Source organism: Acanthaster planci, linkage group LG10 (assembly GCF_054643075.1).
Source record: "Acanthaster planci isolate LZ-2023a linkage group LG10, COTS_SCS, whole genome shotgun sequence".
Taxonomy (NCBI): domain Eukaryota; kingdom Metazoa; phylum Echinodermata; class Asteroidea; order Valvatida; family Acanthasteridae; genus Acanthaster; species Acanthaster planci.
Genome location: NC_141786.1, coordinates 2,067,019 through 2,091,788, shown reverse-complemented (window position 1 = coordinate 2,091,788; position 24,770 = coordinate 2,067,019). Strand labels below are relative to the sequence as shown.

Here is a 24,770-nt window from a genome sequence, read left to right as displayed (position 1 = left end):
CTATAAATATTTAAGAAGATCGGTCATTTGCATATAACTGCCGTACCCCCCGGGGCCATTCCTGCAAGATTCCCAAGACGTTAGTGAGAGTAAGTAAAACCTAGCTGTGCGAGGGCGCTCTTCAACAGAAATAAAACAACTATCGATCACTGACGTCTTGGGCCAAGACTACCCATGGTGTGGAGGACAAGGTTGCCTCTAGCTTTACTTTTATCAGTCTGGAGTATTACCATGCATATAATGACCTTTCTCTACTACTGCTATATGTACTACTAATAATTATAGCTTTATTTACATATGGTAGCCGTTTCATTTAAAAACAGGTGATTTTCAATGGGCCATCTAACAATATTAAAATAATCAAAAAATAACATACAACTAAATCTAATTATATATTAAAACGCACAGCACACAAACTACAGAAGATCCCAATATATATGCACCATTAGGAAACAGATAAAGCAATATTTGTCCAAATTCAACTTAATTGCAAATTGGCAATGACGAATTTTAAATCCCATTTGTACAGAGGTGCTTTAGAACTTCTAGTTCTAAGTCTGTAGTCAGGGTGTTTTGTTCAGCCGACCAAGTTTTTGCAGTGGAAATTTTTCGTTGACAATTTAATGTTTTGTTCCATATGCTGCAATGTTTACAAAAAAGCACCCCGTAACATGGAAACACCCATACAATCGGTTGAAGGCTGCTAGAATAGGTCTTGTGATGGGTCAGAGTGCGCGAGATTTGTGACGTCATAGGCTGTCCAAATATGGTAATTCTCCAGACTATTTATGATCTCTGTCCGGTTCGTGAGTTAGATGTCACCTCAGTTTAAACCGCGCCCATTGCACATAGAGTTACTGGTCTAGTCGTCGTTCCTATTATATGCAGAGAGCAGTAGCAACTTGCAGTTTAGCGTGTGCGATTAGCCCTGTCAATTTAGATGCTGATTACTTATTTTGTTGGTCAGGCCAATAGTAATGCTTTAACAAATTACATTCAAGCAAGAGGATTAATACGCTACTTATTCTTGGTAGTCCTCTGTTGACCACGGTGTGGTTTTTTTTTATTTTAGATAAATAGACAATTTATGATGAAGTTATTTTCGATAACTAAGAAAAAAGGCGAAATATTCTATCAGCTCCTGTTTAATTTGTGCATAGGGCGGGCTTCGTTTCATCATTTACATAAAACCGGCAGGGTCCTCCGGTTTCATACCCAGCTACCGGTCCCTACGTCCCTAGGTTAGTGCTCGTCCAACCGAAGCCTGCTGTCAGTGGCGCGTCTCGAACCAGATGGTGAGAACTCACCCCATGGGCGCGAAGCCTTGTGCACGTTTGGCGTGGGGCAGTCTGAATACTACGACCCTGCAGAGCTGTATACGGAGGGAGTATAGCGGGTTAGCGTAGCGGTTCTTTCCTCGCTTTGCACTAATGAGGCCCGGGTTCGAGTCTCGGCTTGGCCCAGGCCTGAAGTGCATTTGGTTTCCAGTCCATACTCGCTCTTGCAGGTTTTCTCCGGGCACTCCGGTTTCCTCCTGCCTCTAAAACGTGGACCTTCTTCCGAACTCCTTAATGTGATGCTGATTAACAAAGTGTATGAATAAACGTACAGTTATTGGCGCAAATAGCCTAAGTTGCTGAAAGCGCCATTAAAACAAAACAGTAACAACTTCAGACTTTGGAACTCCAGACGGCGTTCGGTCGTCAAAATCGCCCAGGAGCGAACTGATATCTCCCAGGAGCGATTTTGTCAGATACGCAACTCTCGACGCAAGTGTTAACGCGCATAATTAAGGAAAAGCGCCTTCGTTATGCATGTAACGATACGCATTATCAGTGAAAAAAATATGCAGTTTCAAAACCCAGTCCAGTGATGGTTTTGTTACGGTCATCTGACGTTCAAGGCTACACGCCGTCACCGACACAACAAACTGACAAACTAACACTCAGTTGTGCGCAAGGTCATCTGATTTGTGTGCATTTGAAAAAAAAAACAAGTTTAATGTTTTAGTTTTCACGAACTGGCTCGCGTTATGCACAGTGCAACAGTTCCAGCGCGCACTCCGTGCATTTTCGTTTTCACGAACTGATATCGATCTTAATTTCACCAGTTGAGTCGACTTTTCATGAAATTTTGGTGCAACGCAACAAGTATACGGATGGATTAGAATTCATGTCAAACTGTTCAAAGCATTTTCCCTCGCGCTAAATTATCTTTACGAGCTTGAGTGTCGGTTTGTGAAAACGAACATCAGTCTATTTTTGCGATAGTGCCAATGTGTGCGCACCCTACCAGGTGCTAGTTCGTGAGAGCGACGTGGTTGATAACGCGGTTTTCACAAACTGGGTCAGTTCGTGGTGTCGACGACGTTGCGTGCCAGCCCGTTATGAGGACACGGAAAGCTGGAAAAGTACGTGTATACTCCGGTTTTCACAAACGTGGCGTCAAACCAACCACTAGGAGTTTCGGAGAAAAAAAAATCATGAAGGCTTAGTCTGTGAAAACAAAAAGGCACTGTGATGATACTGATTGATTGTTTTCCGATGGGGCTTGGTCCCTGGTACTTTTAGGGTTAAACACAACAATGAATAACAAAAACAATAAATAAATTTTAAAAAAAGAAAAAGAAAGTGAAAAACAAACATTTCGTTAAAGTTTCGGATGTTGTTTGTGCTCATATTTAGCGAATTTCTCTCTGGCAAACATTATCATTTTGATTATGAACATGGAATTTTCACATTAGCATAAAAACTGCAAAATGTCTTTTAAAATAGCAATTCATAAAAACTTAAAAATTGAAACATCGTAGTTAAAAGGGGGGGAAGCACTATAGTACTGCCCTTTAAAGATACCGACTACATCAGCCCACTCTACATGCACACTGTAATTTATGGTGAAGAAAACCACCGTTAAGATAAATGTCATTTTCTTTCATCTACCCGATACATAATCTTAGGCTAACTGCACTGGTTGACATCTTTCCCCTGTGCTCGCTGACGAATGGCATGGGAGTTATTCCAGCAACGTTGAACTTACACGAGTCTTTGTGGTGAATCGTGAAGCGTTCTCTGCATGGTGCATTTGTCATGTTACGTCCAATGACCTTTGTAATATCAATTTGATGACTTAAATTACTTTTCAGAACATTTCTGACAGTCTGATGAAAATAAGAATAAAAAACCCTCGATGCACTCGGCAAAACACTGTGGTTTGTTTACTTTCATGGTTTGTCAACCTTGTTTCACCGTCCAATGCCCACATTAATTTTGTATGTAAATTAATTGTTTTCTCTATTTTAATCCTTTGACAACTCGTTTTACTGATGTTCTCTTTTAGTCTGCCAGTGTCGAAGCAAGTGCACTCTCTCAGTGCAGGGGTCGTATGCCCGGGGAAGCGTCGACACTTAGAGCATCCTGCTTGAAAAAAACAAAACAAAAAACGATACTATTTGGCTGGGCTTATGGGAAAAACGGTCACCTAAGCGCTTAGATAGAGAAAAGCAGGCAAGCAGGCTGAGACATCTTGTTGTCCAATCATTCTTGGGCTTTGAGTGATCCGATTGGATTTACCCCCATAAGTTATACCTTTATTCTTATCTGTTTTCGACTCCGTCTGTTCAGAGATATGTCTCCAGTATTTAAGGGAAGTGGGGAGTAAAATCACCCCTCCGAAATATCTGTCGTATCGTGGAGCTATAGATCCATGGTTTATGGACACGGGCAATGTTGTTGAGGCCATCATAAAAATTGTCACGCCCACAAGACTAGTCTCAAGTAATAAGTTGAACGACAAGGAAATGTTTTTGTTGGAGTTGCATATAATTGTTTTTCAGTTGAATAAAAAAAACTGGAGGTCTCATGAAGTTCTTTTTAACGAAGAAGTTGCGAATAGTAACACTAAGAACGGGTAAGCGTGCACCCAGTACCCGGAACTAATGAAGCAATAAACGACTAATGCAGGACTGATGCAAGTCAATGCATCGGGCTGCTGCATTTCAACCTTTTGCCACGTGCCTGTCGCCGCGGCCTATGCATACTGCGCCATAAATACACCACACGTCGCCTGTTTTGATGCTGGTCGGATGCTAATGAATCTTCTCTTTGCGCTTCGTTTGAGATTTTTATTAACACGGTGTCCGCTGAGTTGTGTCGTTGACGGTCCACGAGTTACACACGCCTCCTCATATCGGGTGTTCCACTAAGAATAATATCTGGATTTTCCCTTATTTCCCGGTGACACTCATTGGAAGGGGAGCCCATTAGCTGGACAGCCTTGGGCAGGGCTGTCGAACGACGATGCGTGCGTGCAGTTGAGGAGTTCGTCGCCTCCGAGTCCGTAGAAATTTCTGGATTGCAGAGGTACTAATTTGGATAACTATACTTTAAAGGTAGAATTAGTCTTTCCTTTTCTGCCTCTCAATACATATTGGCCAGAGAAATATGAGATACCTTCCGAGATATTGTGCTGTGAGGCCAAGGCCCTTAATTATGTGCATTAAACAAAATGCCATGTACATATGTAGCCCTTGCATGACGTGTACGGGATTTGCGATGTCTATACAGTAGCCTATTGATTACAACTGTGATATCGACACCGGCTGGCAATTCCCATTCTAGTCTGCGGCAATTCTTTAGTTTTTGCCCTTTGCTGCTTTAGTGATTTCCGCCCCAAAACTACCTATTCCCGAAAATAAGTGTTTCTCTGTGAAATGCTAATTGCATATCGTTCTCACTGAAGCGTGCTCAGCATGGCTGATAACTTCCCAATCTGTCTCAGAACTAGTGACTTAATGATGCTGGTTATCCAAACTTTGAATCCCGAAAGGAGAATGATATCCATTTCTTTTACCGATGCGAACTTCCCCTAAATCACAGTTTGGTAGCCAAACCCCATGAGGCTTATTGAAGCAACATCGTGATAAAGCATGTTTACAATTGTATCCATATTGGCTATACACGCACCAAGGGGGTAAACTCTCATTCGGGCGACAAATTGCTATTACATTTTGTGGGAGATTAGTTGCAAGATTGCTGTTATTAGAACCACCGAGTACCCTGATTCAAACCGGTGTCCCAACCTTGAGAATCAGAACAAAGCTGCCTCCAGAGACCTCAGATCCAAATCAGAAGAATTGACTGTCAGGTCTTGCACTGTTGTCAATAGCAACGTTACCTGCCGAATGTACGTTCACTAAACTCCGTGTATGCATGAAAACTTAACGACGGATTAAAAAAAGGGATTGCTTGATTGGACAGTAGTGTTGTGCAAAGTCATCTGCTAATCGATTTTACTCCATATTTTTAAAGACTTTTGAGGTCATTCGACGTTTGATTTGTGTTTTATCTATTTTACACGCGGCTTCCATCTGGCCAGCGTTATCTTCCCTATGCCGGTAGAAACGATACGCCTGTTGCTTGTAAATTCTGGTCGCAGACTGGTCGGCGACTGTTAGGTTTGCTTCTTAATTTATTGCCACGTATATGCAACCGTAGGGATATTTTTTTACTGTTAAAAGCTTGTAAGCGGTAGACGTGGTGGCTAGCTTTTCGCTTTTTTGAATAAGGTCTTGAATTAGGGCGCTGGTAGGTGATTCACTTGGCTTTCGTGAATATCATTAACGACACAATTGGGCAGGCATGGCATCCGTTGCTTTCGTGCGCTGTTCTCTACAATAAAGGGTGTACATGTACATGGACATGATTTTGTCACAGCTTGTTATTTTGAATAGCCTTAGATTTGACTTAGATACACCTGTGCTAATGCGTTTCGTAACAACTTCATTATGGTTCATATTATGCTTAGGGCCTATACAGCGACTGTACATCATTTACTTTATGGAGAATTTGATAGTACTGAGGTATATATCGGCCAAAAATGACCATTAAAAGGTTTTAATTATTTATTGCAAAATAGCTGTTTCGGTTCTTTTTGTAATGGTCATTGTAGAGGGCGTGCTTCTCTTTTGATTGGACTGGTAAAGAAAAGCTATATTATTCATAAGGGTAAGAACGACGGAAGAAAACCGAAATGTAGAATAATATAGTCGCTGTAGGTTGCTCGTTCCCAAAGATAAGTGAATGTTGCTCGTTAACTGTGGAATTTAATCACACTGGGGTGTGTTTGAAACGTATTACATTTTATGAAATGCATTTCCTGCCAGTTTTTACAGCAACAGTTGCGTGGGCAATGCTCTACAAATACACTTCAAAAATTGTAATCGATACCTGGACTTTAAACGTTGGAGAATCTGGTTTTCCTCCACGATTGTTAAGTCAACAAACTTCTTCTGTGCAAACACTGTAAGGTGTAGTTTACGGAAGCAAAATTTGAAATATTCATAGATGTAAGTTTGCTTCAAACATAACACCGGAGGTGCCTTGTCGCCACAAAAGAAAAAAAATAATTAGTCCTTTCAGTGTGAAAATAGTCAGTTTCAATATTGCGGTTTGTGCTGTGTTAATTTCTACAAAAAATCAACAAATACAGCGCCGCATTTGAGATTGGAATTTTGCAGTTCACTGATTGAACATCTGCTATACTTTCGCCTGAGGTAGTTGTTTCCAGCAGCGGATAAAGGGACATGCGAAATGTATTCTGTAAGCTAATAATGACAGTTGGTGGATACGTTGGAGAGGCAAACGAGAACCATCCCCATAGAAGGCATTTAAACAATTAGGGGTTGCGAGAGGACATCGAAATCCCACCTGAATAGCTTCCACCTTTAATTTTCGAATTCGATACATGTGTGAATTCATGCATCACATGTCATTACATGTTTCCACAATACCTGTTCTGAACAGCATGAGATACCACTAACAATCATTTCTATATTTTAATTTTTAAACAAGTCCATTTCATAGATTAAAGTTTTTGTATGTTCTGTATAAGTCGCTTAGAATCCTAGCCCGGGAAACGGTAGTCAGGCGGTGTACACATGCGCAGGTAACAAAATGCTATTTCTGTGCTGAAAAGAACTCAACGTACTGCTTATCCCAGCATAATCTCGAGAACACGTTGTCCGTTCTATGCACGGGATATTAGACCTACATAGCAGACACAGTGGCTTTGAGAGCAAGGTGTTCCTGTGCAGTAGATAGGCCTAATCAATTACCAGTGGAGCTAAACAAGACATATTACGTACGTGGACCGAGTGTCATTCTTGGGGGTAGGGCTCGCCGAGGAGGATTTGCCAAGGTAAAGGGCAAAATATACTGAAAAGCCATAAACTGATTTGATTAATTAATTCATTGATAGTCTACTTCTGCACCACCATTTATGAGAGCGTGCGCATGAGCATTATCATATAACAAGAGCGGGATCAGTTTACCAAATTTTCGGAAAGGGGACCCTGGGTGGGTTGCTGGGGGGAGGCACTAAATCTGAGGATTTTATGTAGGCCTACCGGTACTGTTTTGCCCTTTTCGAATATTGATGCAAAATTATTGCCTTTTTACACGCTTTGGAGAGGAAAAGTATGCGGCATTTCTTTGTCCCTTTTAATGGCACGCTAAACTACGTGTAAGGCTGCTGTCCAGCGAAGAACACCGTAACACGAAAATTAATGCGTTGTCATGGTAAGCGATGGGTGTGTTCTGTGCTTGTAGTCCTAGGCCCCACATTAAAGGTATCCGATTGGATGAGTTAGATGAAGCATCGGCTCAGCAGGGACTAAAGGCCAGTGGCTGGGTTTTGTACTGGGATAAAGGTTGAAACCGGTTGCGTGTAGGAGGTTTCAAAGTAACGTTTACCTGCGTGACAGTTTTAGCCAGAGCTAACGTTACTTTTCATGACCATGAAGCCGAGAAGAAATTGTTGAAATGTGTTTAGGTTGAGAATACTGACCATCAAAATTGATATGGAATACCTTTTGTTTCACAGCTTATTATGATGACCCTTACCGGCTATGCAAATAGGCCCCGTATATTTTGGCCTGTTATTGTGCCTTGTTTATGACTGCATGATCCTGCGAGTGATACGCTGAAAGACATTGATTTCTTCCACAGGACACTGCTTAGACTGTTTATGTATACAGACATATAGGCCTGTCTGCTATTTACCCTAACCTACGTCTGGTTGCAAGACTTCAGTCTGTCATTTTACCACTTTTGATAGTAAACTACCAGTTCTCGTTTGTAAAGTGTTCATCTTGCGGCGTATAAGATTGACGCTGTCATCGATTGTCTAAGTGCATTTGATGTGTTTTCCCTTAAGTAGCTGTAGACAGCTTCTTCACGATTTTCCTCCTCGGTTTTCGCTTAACGTTCATAAAGAGCGAGCACGAAGTTATTAATAACAGCGGTGTATGTAGTTGCCACCAAGGACTCTGGTGTTGACTGGTTGTAGTTCTGATACACTTGATCAGTTAGGATCCCCATTCTGTTGGTTGTAATTTTTCGGCCTCTTAATCTTCAGTTTCCTTTCTCGTGACTTGGCGATAATTTCAAAGCCGGTCCCTGAAAAAATTACCACGACATTGTTTAGAATATGCCTACGGCCTTTTCTACGCACAGGTATAAATGTGATATTGTAGATTTTGCGAATAGGCCCTCCCAAGGATACCGGACTCGCTATGAAAATAACAAATAACAACAGATGGGTGTACTGCTCACAACGATGCCTCAAAGCTAGCGCCGATACTAATTTGCAGTCAACAGAATTAACACTACTAAGGTTTATGGGAGTAGGGCATACAGAAACGAGGACCTCATAGAGAAACATACAAACGGAAAGGACTGGCACAATGCATAATGCGTTGTGATATCATCCACAAGTCCCCGCATTAACTGCTTTCACCAGACAGGTGTGGACTAATTGATGATGGCATTGTTATATTTTTTTCCCTTCTTTGAATTCCCAGATGTGCGACCTGATGTTTCAAGGTCTGTTGCCAACAGATCTGTTAAGTACTTGCATACAAGCCTGGGTGGCTAGGATCGCAGACAAGCTTATTTTGCTACATTCAGCCAAGACAGTTGCGGGCGAGATTGATTTTAGGGGAAAGGTCATAAATAAAACACATCCTCCGATGCATAAGTTATTTTCGAATGATTTTGTACTTGCCAAGACTGGGTGTAAGAGAAACCGGCAAGCGTAGGCCTATGTATGTCATGCTCGATAATGTTTGCTGTTTTCTAAATTAGTGCTTATTATAGACTAAACTCAACGAACACATGGCTTCTGGATTTGTAATTACCCCCAGGATATACGGTACGGTATGGTGTAACCGAAACTGACAACCTTCATACGCCCAACATACTGTAGGCCTATGCATGTGGGGCAGGCGGTAATCGCTCGCGCTCCACATCACAGACATGCGCGAGTCCAGCTCATTGACCGTATTGAGTTCAACGGCTATACGTGGCCACGAAAGTGGCAGCCGGTTTTTAAGGCCATAATTGTGCCGTCCGATGACGGGCGTGAACACGTTAGAGTAGCACTCACTAGAAAACAGTTATTTTCTGGTGAGCTAGCTTATTGACGCAAGTTACCTCATCGTCAGTGCTTCGCAGGTTTACTTCATTTTGACTCGAGACATAATTTACATACCGTGTATATAAACGCGATTCGATGTTATCGCTGGGTGATGATGCCATATGGTGGCCGTACAAACAATTTTGATGCATCAAAAAGTGGGTATTATAAAGGAAACGTTTGAGTCGTGTGCAGAAACGTGGAACTGAAAGCCATCATGTGGATATAACATATGATTTGGCTGTGTGGTATCTACCATGGCACAGATGCCTCGACTAACATTGTTCTTGCCGCTGCTGGAGGGAATACGCGCAGAGACGGGTCCCGCTCACGATAATGGGTGTAAAAAGCATTAGCGATCGAGACCACCGAGTGACCTAGTAGGCGCCCGTACCCCAGCTTTGCACTGCATTTTCCGGTTCAAATGACGTCAAGCTTCAGAAGTCTATCTGCAAGGAAATTCTAGAGAAATAAGTCGCCGAGGAGAACGACCTCTGCGATGCATTGTAAATTTAAAAAGACAATACACACAACTGAAACATACATAATTCCCTTACTTTTTAAAGGCGACATTTTTAAAGTAATAAGACCATTTCACATTAAACAAGGACCGTCGAAACGGCCCTGCTTGAAAGGACTTTTTAAAAGTTGATTTATTCACAGGTCAGGCCGTGTTTATATTGTATCAAGTTGAGAAGTACAAAGACAGGGACGGGGGAGAATATGCAATAAACATCAATACAGATAAAAATATATAAATAAATAAATATCACGCCATTTGAAAGGGCAATATGGATGCGCTAAATGCCATTGATGGATATGCATCATGCACTAAGTCATGGTTACCTTCATTTGTCTGTTTTTGTCATGTAAACAAAGCGTAGTCTCGCTCTCAGCCTCTTGGGGAAATGGAGACTGCTTTTTCAAACCTTTCCAGAGACTGTTTTAATGCCCTGTTTGTGGGGTTTGAGTCTTCATGACGGGTTACTGAGGGGATATGTAACTAGATAAATCCCTCATTGTATTTGACAAGTAGGCTATACGAAAATGGATCTCGGGTTGAACCCCCACGAAAAGGCTCTTTAGAATTTTCCCAATTAAAAGCCGTTGACAAGCGGGGAAATATCCGGGGAAGGGAGGGGGCAAAGCACTCATCAGAAATGAGAGAATTAGGAATGTTCATTGATACTTGGCCTACACCGCAATTTGGAAAGTGGGTGACTTTTTGTATGTAGGCTCTAAGTACATAATAAGGCTCGTTCCGTACTTACTGAGCGGAGTAGCCTTCGTAACTTTAATTAATTTTGCACGTATACCAGACATGCTCAATTAGTGGGACTGCCACGCTTAAATGGGCAAGACCCACGACAGTTTTTGTACTGTAGTTGTTGTGACATTAACTCAGATTTGCACTAATTTTGTGGAGACAGATTTCCCACAACTGAGTTCTGAATTTCCTGGCAAAAGAAAGTGTCATCTTAACCCGGGGAATTCCTGCCCGCAGGCACGCAGACCCGGCATTAGCGGGTATAATATGCATGTCTTTTTGCATGTGCAGTTCTTGTAGGCCTTGGTATTTTAAGACAGACCTGTACACATAAAACAATACCTCTGTTTTAGGACCTGTGGCGTATTCAGGTAGTGAATGGGGGGATAGTGGGAGTTTTTCTAGCTACGGAGATCCAAATTTGATTCGTTGTACAAGAAACTCCTCCACGAAATTAGGTGGTAGTTGGACGCTTTCAATCTAAAAAAAAACCCAAAAAACTACCTGCAACCTTCGATAATATTTGTAATCACTTTGGACTGCAGCCAGACATTCATTGCTCACGTACAAGTAAAGCCTGGTTCATACTTGGCGCAGCAGCAAACACGATCTCGAAATTGTGACGTCTGAACAAAATATTCGTGCTTCAAATTCGGAAAACATTGAACATATTTTAACTCAAGCGAAATTCGCTACCGAGTTTTTTTGCCAAATTCGCTTCGCTTTCGCGCAAGCCTGAAGTATGAACCGGTTGTAATAACTCTGCTCAGGCATTTCTTACATCTTCGTAAAAATTATTCAGAACTTGACCCTCGAGAAACTCATTGTACTTCGGCGGCTTCTCTGAGTCCCAAACGCTTCTGTATTTTTAATGCATGGCGCAGGATTCGAACTTTAGTCAAGGAAACGCTGCGTCTCAAGAATGGGACGAGAAAATATTGGATGGTGATATTAAAGCCCTCAGTGAATTCTCTCTAACGTTCATCTGCACAGGACGGATAGAAAAGGTGTTAATTGGAACTCTCCACTTCGGCAGTGTGCCACAAAGACCTATATCCGCCCACTCTTACGCCTTTCTGGTATCCTTGCAAACCGATTACCCGCGCTTCAGTCGCGCCGTTTTACTGGCAATTTTATTTTCTGGTCGTTGATATATGGAACGATCGTGAGGAGACGGCTACATAACCTTCAATATTTCACGCCGTGTCCATTAAGCCTAGCTGCAGGGTTTGGAGCGTTTAGTCTTCAGTGTATTGTATGCAATCAAGCGATATTAATACGGTACCAAGAAGCTTAGGATGCAGTCCGGTTTCTACCCTTTTCAAAGTGTGCAGCAAAATGAATAATTTGTTTCTCCGGTAAAGTAAGCCAGTTGGATAACTATACACTTAATCCGTTAAGTCACAACTTGTTCACAGGCGTTTATTTTAGGAACGTTTGTGATGACGAATCACGTGAATGACGTATTACAACGGAGTATACTTCGGTGACAAGGACAGTTATAGAAATAGTTATAGTTATAGTGAAAAAAAAACCTCCGTACAATGACTGCAGAACGTCAAAGTCCGTAGCCCGTTGCACGCATGGAATTCAACCCATTTGAAATAGTACGCGAACGGGATACGTGCGGCTCGAAAAAAACAAAGAAAACAAAACAGGGGGGGGGTCATCGCAGCTGTGAATGGTTATTTTATCCTACACTGTGTAGGTAATGTGCATTTCATCAGTGTGATCATGTGACAGGTAGATGTTTGAAATAACCGTACAAGACAGCAATAAAACCACCCAACTTTTAAAAATTAAAAAAAATTTAAAAAATAAAATGTATTGAAACTGCAATGCAAGAAACCGGTTTTCTTCCTATGATGACATCGTAGGTTTGCTTATGAATATGTAACTTATCATGAGCATGAACCCCCCCAAAAAAAGACAGTATGAAATAGATTTTAACATAGCAAAACTAAAATGAAAAATAAGGTGAAGTGAAACGTACAATTATATCGTACACTTTCAAGTATTGTAAAACGAACTGCGTCGCATTGACTTTATTACCTAAACACCAGATATAATGCATCCGGCACGTGAAAGCCATGAAAAGTTCCTACAAGTTCCATAAGTCGTCTATTATAGATTCAATCAATCTCGACTTAAATATGAAAGAAGTTAAGGCCCCAGTGAGATGGCATATCCAGCAGGGTCTGGAAGGCAGTCCCCCCAGGTATGTTGCCATTTATTAGGAACTGAAAGCGTGCCAGTATTTTAGAAACCATATCATTACATCTCATAATTATTCATGAGTGTATTTGAACGCGTCATTTGCTGATTACGCAGCGCGTCCGGCACGTATGTTTGAACGGCTCATTTTGCTTGTGCGCAGGGGCATTGAATCCACTAAGGCCAGAAGCCAGGGAAATGGCCTTTGACTCAGGCAGAATGACTCGAAAAGTAATCGATCAACATCACGCTCAGGTATCGTTGTTTCCCGACCCCCTCATTTGCATACCGATTAGAGTTTAAACACTCAAAGTAGGCCTACCATTTGCTAACTTGCACACGACAAAAATCAATTTTCTGCCACATTTCTGCCCGTCCTCATCACATACCTCCAAAGTAACAGAATTAGAATTCCGAAGGGAAGCCAACGTTTTTTACAGGGTTTTCCCTGACATGCTTACCTTGTGAATGGTGAGGACTATCATGAACGCTCTAATGAGTGAATATGATGTAAGAAGAAAACTGAATGAAGCAAACATTCAATTTGTGCCTTGTGGTCGGGCAATTTTCCGTCAAGCAATGCAGTAAAAGTCAACTCGTAACTAAACTCACTCGTATCCAGATTATGTGTGTGTGCGCGTTTATGCTATGCCCCAAAGCCGAACATCTGATTGTGGAAAGCTTTTGCATTTTAAACAAATGGCTTTTGATCTTGAAGAAATGAGCTGATAGATACAAACGATAGATCAGTCTCCCAAACAGTATCACGGATGTTCTAAGGGAAAATCGGCAAAATTGTGAAAATATGTTTTTGTGGAAATTGTCGTAAAATTGACAATTTCCACTTTCTTTATTCTTTTCCGGAGGTTTTTCTTACACAAAAGCTATTAAATATCACGAGGTCTTCAAGGGAAATGCCGGAACACTATCTCATATGGGTCACCACCGATATGTGTTGTCTGCTAGCATAGTATGTTTCAGGCCGACAATCATATGTCACTATTGCGCATGCGCGAATACACAACTAAATGCACGCACAGTCTATGATGACTAAACATACGAGCCGGAAAGTAAAACTATACGGACGGGTGCATGACGCACCGTTGAGTATATTGCTGCCGTGCGGTATTTTTTTCTCCGGTGGTAGCACCAAGAGTTCCCTCTGGAACCCGTCTCGTAGACATGCAGTCTGTGACATGTAATCTTAACGGATCGAGTCTGTTGTAGTTCTGCATGCAGCTCAGAAACAAATCGCATTGAATTGATTATTTTGTCAATTTGCTTATGAATATCTTATGAGCTATAGTGAACCGAACACAGCGTTTTTCATTTCTGGAAATTTGTGGAAATTATACAAAACCTGAATCAACCCCTGCCATCTGGTTGGTGAATCGTTGACCACATGTAATTGAAATATTCGCTCTATTCAACAGCACCCGTTCAACAAACCTCATTGACTTGACTGATTCCTGCCCCCACCCCATTTTATGTATTCCATTCCCAGTAAGAAAGAGAATAACAATATGCCAGGAATGAGACCAGTCAAACATTACACGGTACATTGGGTGGCGCTTTGGGCACGGATCTGTTTCACAAATTGACTGAAGTTAATACGCGAGGGAGACCTATTTGTTTTGCGATAACAGCAGAGGATTTATGCAGGTATTGTGTGAAAAAAATAATGAATGTGCACATTTGTGCAAAGGTAAGAATAATTTCGTTCGATGATAGATGAAATGTTCCATTCCGCAGACACGGGGAACTCTGCATGCAGCTCAGAAACAAATCGCATTGAATTGATTATTTTGTCAATTTGCTTGTGAATATTTTATGAGGTATAATATAACAAACACAGCGTTGTCAAAAATATTTTAAAATTTCCATTTTGCCCTCCGCCCCCCCCCCAAAAAGCAAGCCTGGTCCGAGCCAAATTTGGCTCTTCAGGCTGGTGTTAAACTCAGGTTTCCTGGATCCTCGGCATGAAACGACTGAGAATATTTCTATTCCCCCCTGGATGGGATGCCAGTCCATCGCAGGTTGCTTCCCTAGCCAATGCTGGTACCCATTTATACTCCTGGGTGGAGAGAGGCAAGCAGGGGTGAAGAGGCTTGCCAAGGGCCACAACATACTGCCAGCAGTTGGATTGGAACCTTTAACCCTATGAATGGAAGCCACTGACCCTAACCACTTGCCCCCACAATCTTGCCCACCCCCCACCAACCCAGAACCTTAATATGCGTCCAGGTGGCTGTTTCAGGGAATGTCTGTTATAACCTACACACTTAGATCAATTAGGAGAGAAGAGGTCAAACCTGTTAAGTTTTATAATCACAGAATTGAGAGGTATAAAAGATTATTACTGACTCTTTGGCGCTCAAAACGTCTGTGGTGTTTGCAGTGGACTATTTGGCGTCTTTAACAGCATAGTAATTAATCATTTATTCCGTGACGTCAGAAAGTAGACATTAGTACTGCCATTAATATACATCACATGAAAGAAATAAATCATCCAAAACGAGCCTGCCAATTTCAACATTCGGGATAATAGTTGCCTTTCGATTTTTTTTAATCAGTGGTGAAGGTGCTGCCTAGAAGGCGAGGCAGTGCTGATCACTGCTGAATCATATTAATTGTGAAGAACGCTCCCAAATAAAGCTATTGATCCTCGTAACTAAATATTACTGAGAGTTTTGATGGTAAAAAAAAATTCGATTAAATTTGCAGCGTCCTTTTGCTTTCCTTGGTGCAGATGGATGTCACCTTGATGCTGGTCCGTGGATGGTACAGACAAGCATATGTTTCCACATGGCGTGCATGAAACGCCTTCCCACAATGGTTTTGACACACCGGAACTCTGCCGTCCTAGCTATGGAGGACGAGGTTGAAGTCGGTGAGTAGATTGTTTCAAGATGTAGTTGATCTGAGAGAAGTAGAGTGGATTGTTGGTGATGGACGCCTAAAAGTTTTTAAATGGTGTATGGTCGCATCTCAAACACCCATTTCTTCACGTTGCTAGTTTTGTATGGATTTTGTTGTTTTTTGTTTAGTTTATTTATATTGGCCTGATTATTTGCGAAAGCTTGTGTTATGATGCAGAAGCCGAGTCATTTTAAGGAAATGGCTGTAGAGTCGAGTCATGAGACTGAGAGGTTTGAATCAAGTCAGTTCACAGTGTGTGGTCGCTTTGAGTTGAGTCGAGTTGAGTGAGCATGCTCTCAGAGTACGTACGTTTGAGTCTCAGATACATGCATTTGAGTACCATTTACAAGATTCACTCAAAACTGACAGGGACTAGGGTTGAATTCTGTTGCTATCCAGTCGGTATTATTTCCACCATGCCAGCAGGTGTTTATTTCTTTTTCTCAGATCAAATGGTGACGGTATCGTAAAGAACACAAACAAAAGTAGTGTTTATTTCTTTTTCTCAGATCAAATGGTGACGGTATCGTAAAGAACACAAACAAAATAATCTCCATATGGCAAGCTACATGCTACATCAATTATATTCCAAGAGTATTACATTTTGGAACTCCAATGTTACAGGAATTAGCCTGGTTCTTTCATTTAGGGCCTCGAAGGTCAACTCATTTGATTGTATATATTAACTTGAGTCGTGTCACAGTGGTGAAATTAAGGGGAGGGTGTTAGAGGCTGTGCCCCTTATGGCTGCTCCTGCGCTTAGAAATTTGAGATGGTAAAATGTAGTGATAGGCTGTCTTAGTCAATGTTTTACCTCTTACCCCATAAAACCGAGGAAGTTAACATCCTAACGTGCCCATCCAGAAAATTAAGACTCCCCGTCCCTTTGCAAAATGTACCCCAGTTACGCCACAGTCGTGTTGAATCAGTTACCTGTTGGGATTTGGGTCCAGTCATGATTTTGTTTTTCAAAATGGTGACCCGGATATGAATCGATTTAAGCCACGCATTTATTCGAGTCAGTACAACTTGGATGCAAGAATGCGGTAGTTTAAGGATATCTGAACTGACCTATCCTCAACAAGTAGGCGTTGGTGGTGGGCTTGTGCTGGGAATTGTACAAGTAGATGTGCTAGAATTTGTTTCTGCATTCAACTGGGGACCCTGAACAATAGAGGACAATAAGGTCCCCGATTGACAGAGGGTTCCCGATTGACAACTGTGTACAAAACATATGGGTGGTCTTCTAAAAAAGTTAAAGTACGAACAAAAGAGGAACAATAGGGGGTCCCCAGGTTGCAGGCAAATACACACTTGTGTGCGGTGCGTTGTGATTTACAACCAGACATAGTTACAGTGGAGCCTGAAAGTTGACCCCTAATGATGCAAAAATTTCATAATTTATTTTTTTTGTTCAGTTATTTAGTTCACAAATACAATTCGAAAAAAGGTCTTTTGAAAATATTTGCTAGCATATCCATTTATAGAAACTAAAAAATAAACTGAAAAATATCCTGCCAAAAACTGACCCGTCCCTTCCGAAAATCATCGTACGCAGATGAACATTTACGGAAGGAAACTTTCTGGTCGTTTGTCGATAAAAGCCAACATAAAACAGATCAAAATACTTTACGTTTCTTTTAATTGCTTAGGAGAGAAACCTAAAGCAATAATCTGCTTTTACGAAAGATTCGAATATTTTATCACATTTTGCTTACAAAAACTGCGTCATGTCAAGTCAACGGCATCTGGGAACTCATCGACTGCAGGTAGGTAAATCTTTGCACCTTTGTACAATCTCGTTTTCAGCGTATAAGCGCGGGGAGTGAAAACAGACATGCATGAACAGGGAGACCTTCGAACGATATTGCCGGAAATTGAAAGGTGGTTTTGCACCCATCGAAAATATTATTTAAGGAAGAAAAAGGTAAAACCTCAACATGAATGTTTTATATGGGTGATTTCAGTTACGAATCGTTCTTCCAAAAAATATCGAACCTGATAGGACGGCCCCATGCCAAATCCCCAGAGGCAGACTGTGCGAGGGTTTCTTGGTGCTCGCTGCATGACCTTTTACTTTCATGCTCGATTAGAAAAATGAAGGGGTAAATTTGCAACAGCTTGATGCTCCAGTAAATACATGCAACAGGCCGCGGAGCCCCTGTCTGACTGCGGTTATCCTGTTCATGAATACACGAACATTTCAGTCAATTTAGTTGGCATGACTCTCCAACGCAGCAAGAAGGAGTAGAATTTAATACACAGCTCCCAAGTCTACACAAACGGCGGTGTCAAACACATTAAAATACAACGAGAGTAATTTTTTTGTGAACAACCACGGAGCTGCTTCGGAATCAGAGCCTTTTCTAAGCATCATTTGTATATTGTATGAGCTATTTAATTCCGAGACGAAAAATCTGTTAGAAAGGGTGATTCCCACAGTGCCAGTCATCGGGCTTGTCCTTGCTTTTTTCTATAGGACCGCAGATGTTGGAACTAGCACGAACTGCGCCATACAGGGCATTTCCTCGCTTGTGCAAAATTTCAACCCACTTGGCCAAACAGTTCCAGAGATAAAAACCCGAGAAGAATTAAACTTTTTGGGTTTGTCACGTGACAACTGATGACGTCATTATGACGGATATCTTCTAGGATCATCCTAAGAAGGTGGTCTAAGTATATGCAAAGTTTGAGTTGAATCACTCTTACTAAAGTGCCAAAGTGTTATGGCGGTAGGATTACTGAAACAAAAACACCGAAAAACCGGTTATTGTTAAAAATTGGATTATTTCTTAATCATGGAGTAACTATTCTGTAGGATATTTCATTTTTTTCGATCAGGTTTCATGACCTAAAGCATGTCTCTCTTTATCCCATTAACAGCAACTTGTGTACTTCAGAGAAGTTCTTCTGACGCAGGTCATGTGTTGACTTAGTAAAAATCACCCTAACCCCAATTCTCCCACAGGGAGCATTGACGGGTATAAATGGGTATCGCGCATTTTTCGCTCTCTGAATCGCAACGTTTTCTCAAAAACTGCTGCAGACCGTCTCTGACATTGTTCATTGTTAGAACTGAAGAGAAAGAAAGGCATTTTGTGGGGCTTTTGTTCCTGTCTCTTGAAAAGTGTCTTATACTTCACCATCGCCAACCAAAGAACGAAAACTATACCTACTTTGGCAGTGTGGCCGAAGCGGCTAAAAACACACCAACAGATAGAGTTTCGATTATGTTAAATTAACAGAGACCCGATTACCGTTAAGCTTAAACCACGTGTCATGAATACAGCTGGTGTCCATTATTTGCCCCGTGAAATAAGAAACAGCTTAAAAAGAATAACAGTCTTCAGAGCGGAATATGATATTTTAGATAATGTGTTACGAATGTATTTCACAGTTTTGAATTATTACGGTAATTTGGTAATTACTCAGCAATATGGGGAAAGCAAAAATTACATGGAATCAAAGTAACAGCTTTTATTTTCAAAGCAGCTCTTCCAAATACTGTACCGTTAACGAAGTACCACTAAACTGTTCATAGCTTTTTGGTCTCGTAAGTAATCAAGCGTATTTCGCATGCTAACGATGGCATTGCATGTGCATTTTTCTTGGCCCGTTTATTGTATCTGAATATTTGAGTCTCACTGAAATACAGTGGGTCGTCTTAGCGTTGGGTTCTTCCGTCACCGTACCAGCGGCAGCATTTTACAATGACTGTGTTTTGCGTTCCCGGTTTGCGTCTTCCAACTAAAAGTTTTGAGGATTTGCATCTCTCCTACATTAAAATAATCTAGTTCAAATCTAACCTTCAATGCATTACCTAATTAAAAGAGGAAACATGCAATCGGGAAATGTCCATGATGTCACTTTGTCGTTATTGCATCAGATATTTGTGTGGCGGTGCAGTGAGCAAAAATTAATAAACGTGCTTTTAATGTGCACCTATGTACTAAGCACATCCTGCCAGAGTGAGGTCAGCGTCCTGGAATTAGGCTTGGAAGCTCGGATTCCAATGACCAATCCAGTGAGAAGCCACCTAAATAGGCGTCATTACTACAGCTTAATTTAACGACCTGTGCCACTGGATGATAATGATCCCGTCAGATACGTGCGCTACCTAATACAATATATCATCCTTCAGCCCTGGAATGTGTCGTCACATATGGCAACTCGCTAGCCGCAGGAGAATCTCGTGAATGATTGTTTGCGACCTCCATGCTGTGTGTCTACATCGCAAGCTCCTATGTGATCCCTAACGGGAACGGGGATAAAACTTTCCAAAGTGTGATCGGAATATGCGGTTTCAAGGTGAGATTTCTGTGTTTCTGCCGCCACGGTAAGCCGAAGTTAATGTTCTTTACGGTCGTTAGTTTATACGCACATACCTACTTGATTGGCGCCTGAGTTGTAAGAAACCCCTACCTCATCTGCTTGAATAGGCAAAAGTACTTCAAGTGTTCATGATTTCTGGTACAGAGGTCTAGTGTCAGTCATTTTGTGCTAGTGATTATGTGCCAGCTCCCTGACTAGCATCAAAGGTGTATAAAAACGCGTGCCTCAACAATTCATGATGCTGGAACAAATACGTGCTCGTCCACAGGTGTATGACATGCAGTCACTTTTTACAGTGAAGTCACTCTACAAACAGGCAATTGTAATAATGCTTTGCAACTATCTTTTCGAAATATCAGCAGTATAAGCGCTGTTGTGCGAGCGAACCTTTAACATACAGCTGAGGTTGAATGGCCAACCCACTATCTTCACTATAAATGATCATATTCGTCGTATTCAGTCATGCTGACGATACGAGTCAAGATGCATCACACATCGTCGGTTTGACTATTCAGACAGTAAAAACTTGAACAATTCTGGGGTTAAAAGTGGGAGAGACGACCCTGGAGGGATTAGAAAATGTGCTCGTGAAAGTTATAATGAACAGAACAATTGGCATTTTACCAAGGCCGCTTAATGTATCCTGTGAAAATGGCATAACCGTGCTGGTGCTGATGGAATAGGCTTACCTACAGGGGTCTACTGCAAACACGACAATCCTTGCTGTTTTGTCAAACAAAAACAAACAAATAAACAAAAAACAAACAATCCAAAAAAAACCCAAAACAAAAAATGCGTCCATTGGTAGTAGCCATGTACTGAACTGCAAGCATTTACTTTTTGTTCAGCAAAATGTAAGTTAAAATTCTTTTACTGGCAGAAGTTCTTATCGACTGCAGTGAATGCCACGCTGCTATAGGCCCATATAGGTTGGTTGTAGTTGTGCATGCTGATTGTCAACGTTGACCTTATTGGGGAGACCGTGTGCATGGACAAAGACACGCTCGTCATGTGGCAAGTACAATCATGAATGATTAATTGTCACTCGATGAACTTTGCGAGACATCTATTGTGAAGACCAGAACACGGGAATAAATCACGGAAATATAAAGGGACTGACTGAAAAGCCAAATCTGGACGTCTCGCTTGTTGGGATTCAGAATAAAATAACACAGGTGGAAGGTGATGAAAGCACCATTGCGCTAACCTGACTCCACTTGACATTGAGGAGCGTCAGATAATAGACTTGTCAGTGCGAGAAATCAGCTGTACCATATTCCCCTACCTCCTCAGGCATGGGCGTCTTCAGGGATTTTGGGTGGAACACCTCACGTTCCCCTTTCCCTTCACGACGCCCCCGTCAAGTGGCCTTAATTTGGTTCCACAGTTCCTTAACTTTCGCATTCGTGTACGTACGTCACTGTGACCTGTACACCGGTATGTGCACAATGGCTGTTTTGTGTGGGTTTTTGTACATACAAAAATCGCGGATTTACAAAAGGTTCCCCGCACATTTTGGAGTTGTCCCCAACTTTCAACTTGTCCCATAGTCATTGTAATGAAACACACCCAGTCACTATTGTAGTCGCCGAGACCCTTATTGGCATTGCTCGCTGATCAGCGACGAAAGAAGGCTATTTCATTACGTGTATTTCTTTCCCCCGTCCTCGTTGTTCAGGTAAGTACTTCCTCCCTTTGCGTTTCTCATTCCATTTATTCGAGTATTTGTACATAGTATTTCCGAAACTTAGTCTGTAATATGTTGCTTTCTGGTAATCCCCGAGCACGTTTTCCGCCTTAGACTACATTCAATTTTGACGGAACAGCGTTTACCCTTTTTCAAGTAGTTTTGCTATTTGAAGCAAGTAAAAAACCCTGGTTTGGTGTTGTTTGCCCCCCGTCCAAAAAAAACTATTTTACAAGATGACTCATGTTGATACGGTTTGAGGGAGGTCGTCATATTTGAAGCAGAAGTTTCCAATTCCTTCGTATGTACCGAAAAAAAACACGTTAGATGGAATGGTTCGGAACTGCTGTTTTGTTTTTCCAGTTATAACAGGAAAATTAACGACATGTGTTTCATTTTAATTTAAAAAAACGAGGGAATCGGGTGATATCGATTCAAGAAGGGATAACACCGCAGAATTTTGATGCATGTCAGCGGAAAGTCTGCTTGGTCTCATAATTTGTGCAAGATAACATTCATGAAGCGTATGCATGTATATTAAATCAAATCAAAGTCAAATGAAGAGGAAACTGGTATTGAGGATTGACCCTTCAATAACTTCGAGGATGATGACGTCATTATTTTGAGACTTCAAAGTTTGGTTGTTTTTAACAACTGATTTTTTTATCCACAGTCATGAAACTATGGTAAATTTTCAAACAATAACCGTCTTTTCAAGAGGGATACCGGTATGCCTTCGTGTTATGACGTCAGTAATCCTTGCGTAGTGCTCTGCATATACCATTCTTAACATTTTTGGTAATTGGTTGAATGTAGAAAACTCTTTTTGATTTCGAGATATGATCTCATATCATTGCACTTCCGACTATCCAGAAGTTGTGGTCACATGGCTTTCCTTTCCAGGTGGTAGCTTTGTCCAAGATAATGGTCTACCAGGTTTCTAAATATGAACGTGCTACCTCATTCAGTGCTAAAGTTCTAGTTGAAGAAAGGTTTCCATTTGAACTTTTAAATTACTAGTAATTTGATACAGATGACATCACATACATCTTGAAAACTCGCATACTAAAGTCTTGCCATCAGGGTTTAAATGGTACAAAGTTTCACACTAATCTCCTAAACTTGGAAGATACTGACCGGTGTATTGATATGATGTTTCCTTAAACTTTTAAATTATGTCCGAACATTGACCTTCGTAAACCCTCGAAAAAAAGGCTTGACAACTTTAACACTTCACAACAATTACTGGCCAACTCAAGCTCTGTCCGATCCCAAAATATAAACACATTCTGTGTCAGATTATGAGATAAACTTCTGAAAGATTACAATTGCTTGTAATTCGATAACAGATCAATGCTGTCATCAGACGTTACTCCTTTTACGTATATACGGATCGGGGTTAATGTTCGTGTCAAATTTACAACGGTACCGGTATGTCGTATTGCGAAGATGCTTTGGAGATTTCTTCTCCGGAAAAAAACAGGAGACGAAAGGTGAACCGCTTTACCGACAGGTGACCGGGTGGTACCCGGTCATCTACAAACGGAAATAAATCGGGAAAATCAAAATGCTGATTCCACCACCTCGGCTCAAGGCTAATATGTGCCTTTATCTGTCATTGACTTAGCTTTTGTAATGGTACATCGTAGACTTGTTCTTCGATCTCTGCACTTTGATTTGCTTTCATACATTATCTACATTGAAGTGCTTGTCCAGTAAACCCTGCATGTATGGGGCCACTCTCATTTTGCACACAACTTGTATGGGCGGCCAAAGTTTGCAGAGGTCACCTTTTGGCTGGTTTTTCTATTTTATTTGATTTTCTCTCAAAATGGACATTTGTCTCATCAGTTTTAAGGAGGGTTAACTTTCATTTGGTATTTGGATTTTTAACATTTTGTGAATTATTAATTTACCTTTTACCGACGAACAACTATAGTTTTAGCTGCCAGTCGTAGGACAAACCCCACTGCGACGAAAAAAGCAGACCTTTTAGGTTAGTGTCATCGTGATAAAAGTATGCACCGAAAATGGCCAATTGAAAGTGACCAAATAATCCTGCAAGTAAGCTACCGGTCATTTGCATATCGTGTAATTTTACACAGGACCCTCTCTTTCATTCTTGGAATCAACACATAATAAAGCAGGGTACCACACTATAATTTCGTTTTGTGATATATATTTGTATGATATTATCAGGAAATAAAATCAGCAGGCTGCATTAAATGCGGTCAGACATTTTTTTTCACCAAAAGACACTCAAACGCTCCCGCTACCCGAACCCTTTTCATTAATTAATTCCAGCATTCATTGACAGACATGATAAAGAATCATGCTTCCAGTATTACCAGCAAATTTGTCAACTAGCCTTGACACGAAAAGTACACATAACAGTTCTTGAACTTCGGGATTAATTTAACTTGCGCCATGGTGCATGAAAGGACAAGCCAGGCACTTTGTACAAAAGCAACTTCACTCGAGGGGTGTTCTTAGTCTAAGCAGTTGCCCATTTGGTTCCCTTGCCAATTTTCAAATGATATGATTTCATTGAGGGAAATGAATTTTCAAAATCGAAAACGGCTATTTGGATGGTAATGACGTTTGTGCCATCGACGCTGTTGAATTTTAAATGTTTCACACACTCCTGAAGAAATAAATTAATTAATTTGCCAAGTATTCGAAGTTCTCAGGGGAAAAACTGTCGCAACTATAGCGAAATCCTGACCTGGTGTATTTAGGCCTAGTCCTCCTGGACTTTTTTTGGTTCTGAAAAAAGCATAACAAAGGTTTGCGCCCAAAACCAAATTCCGGAGTTGAGCTGGCGACGCAAATTAAGCACGTTTGGAGTTCGTTGAAGGCTTCAAACAGGTTCGTTCACGA

The 24,770-nt window shown here is 41.2% G+C and overlaps 1 protein-coding gene across 5 annotated transcripts in view; it reads left to right on the top strand.

Moving 5' to 3' along the window:
* The first annotated feature begins 4,038 nt into the window (after positions 1 to 4,038).
* LOC110983543 (monocarboxylate transporter 13-like) overlaps positions 4,039 to 24,770 on the top strand; it is a 62,861-nt gene continuing 42,129 nt past the window's right edge. The window contains exons 1-2 of one of the 5 annotated variants that reach the window (XM_022242858.2): positions 4,039 to 4,358; positions 15,702 to 15,842. In XM_022242858.2, the coding sequence (XP_022098550.2) occupies positions 15,731 to 15,842 (112 nt within the window). In that variant the 5' untranslated portion in view covers positions 4,039 to 4,358; positions 15,702 to 15,730. Of the gene's footprint in view, positions 4,388 to 15,701; positions 15,843 to 19,876; positions 20,208 to 21,439; positions 21,882 to 24,770 lie in introns of those variants that run through there. The other 4 variants (XM_022242859.2, XM_022242857.2, XM_022242860.2 and 1 more) reach the window with 4 other exon arrangements.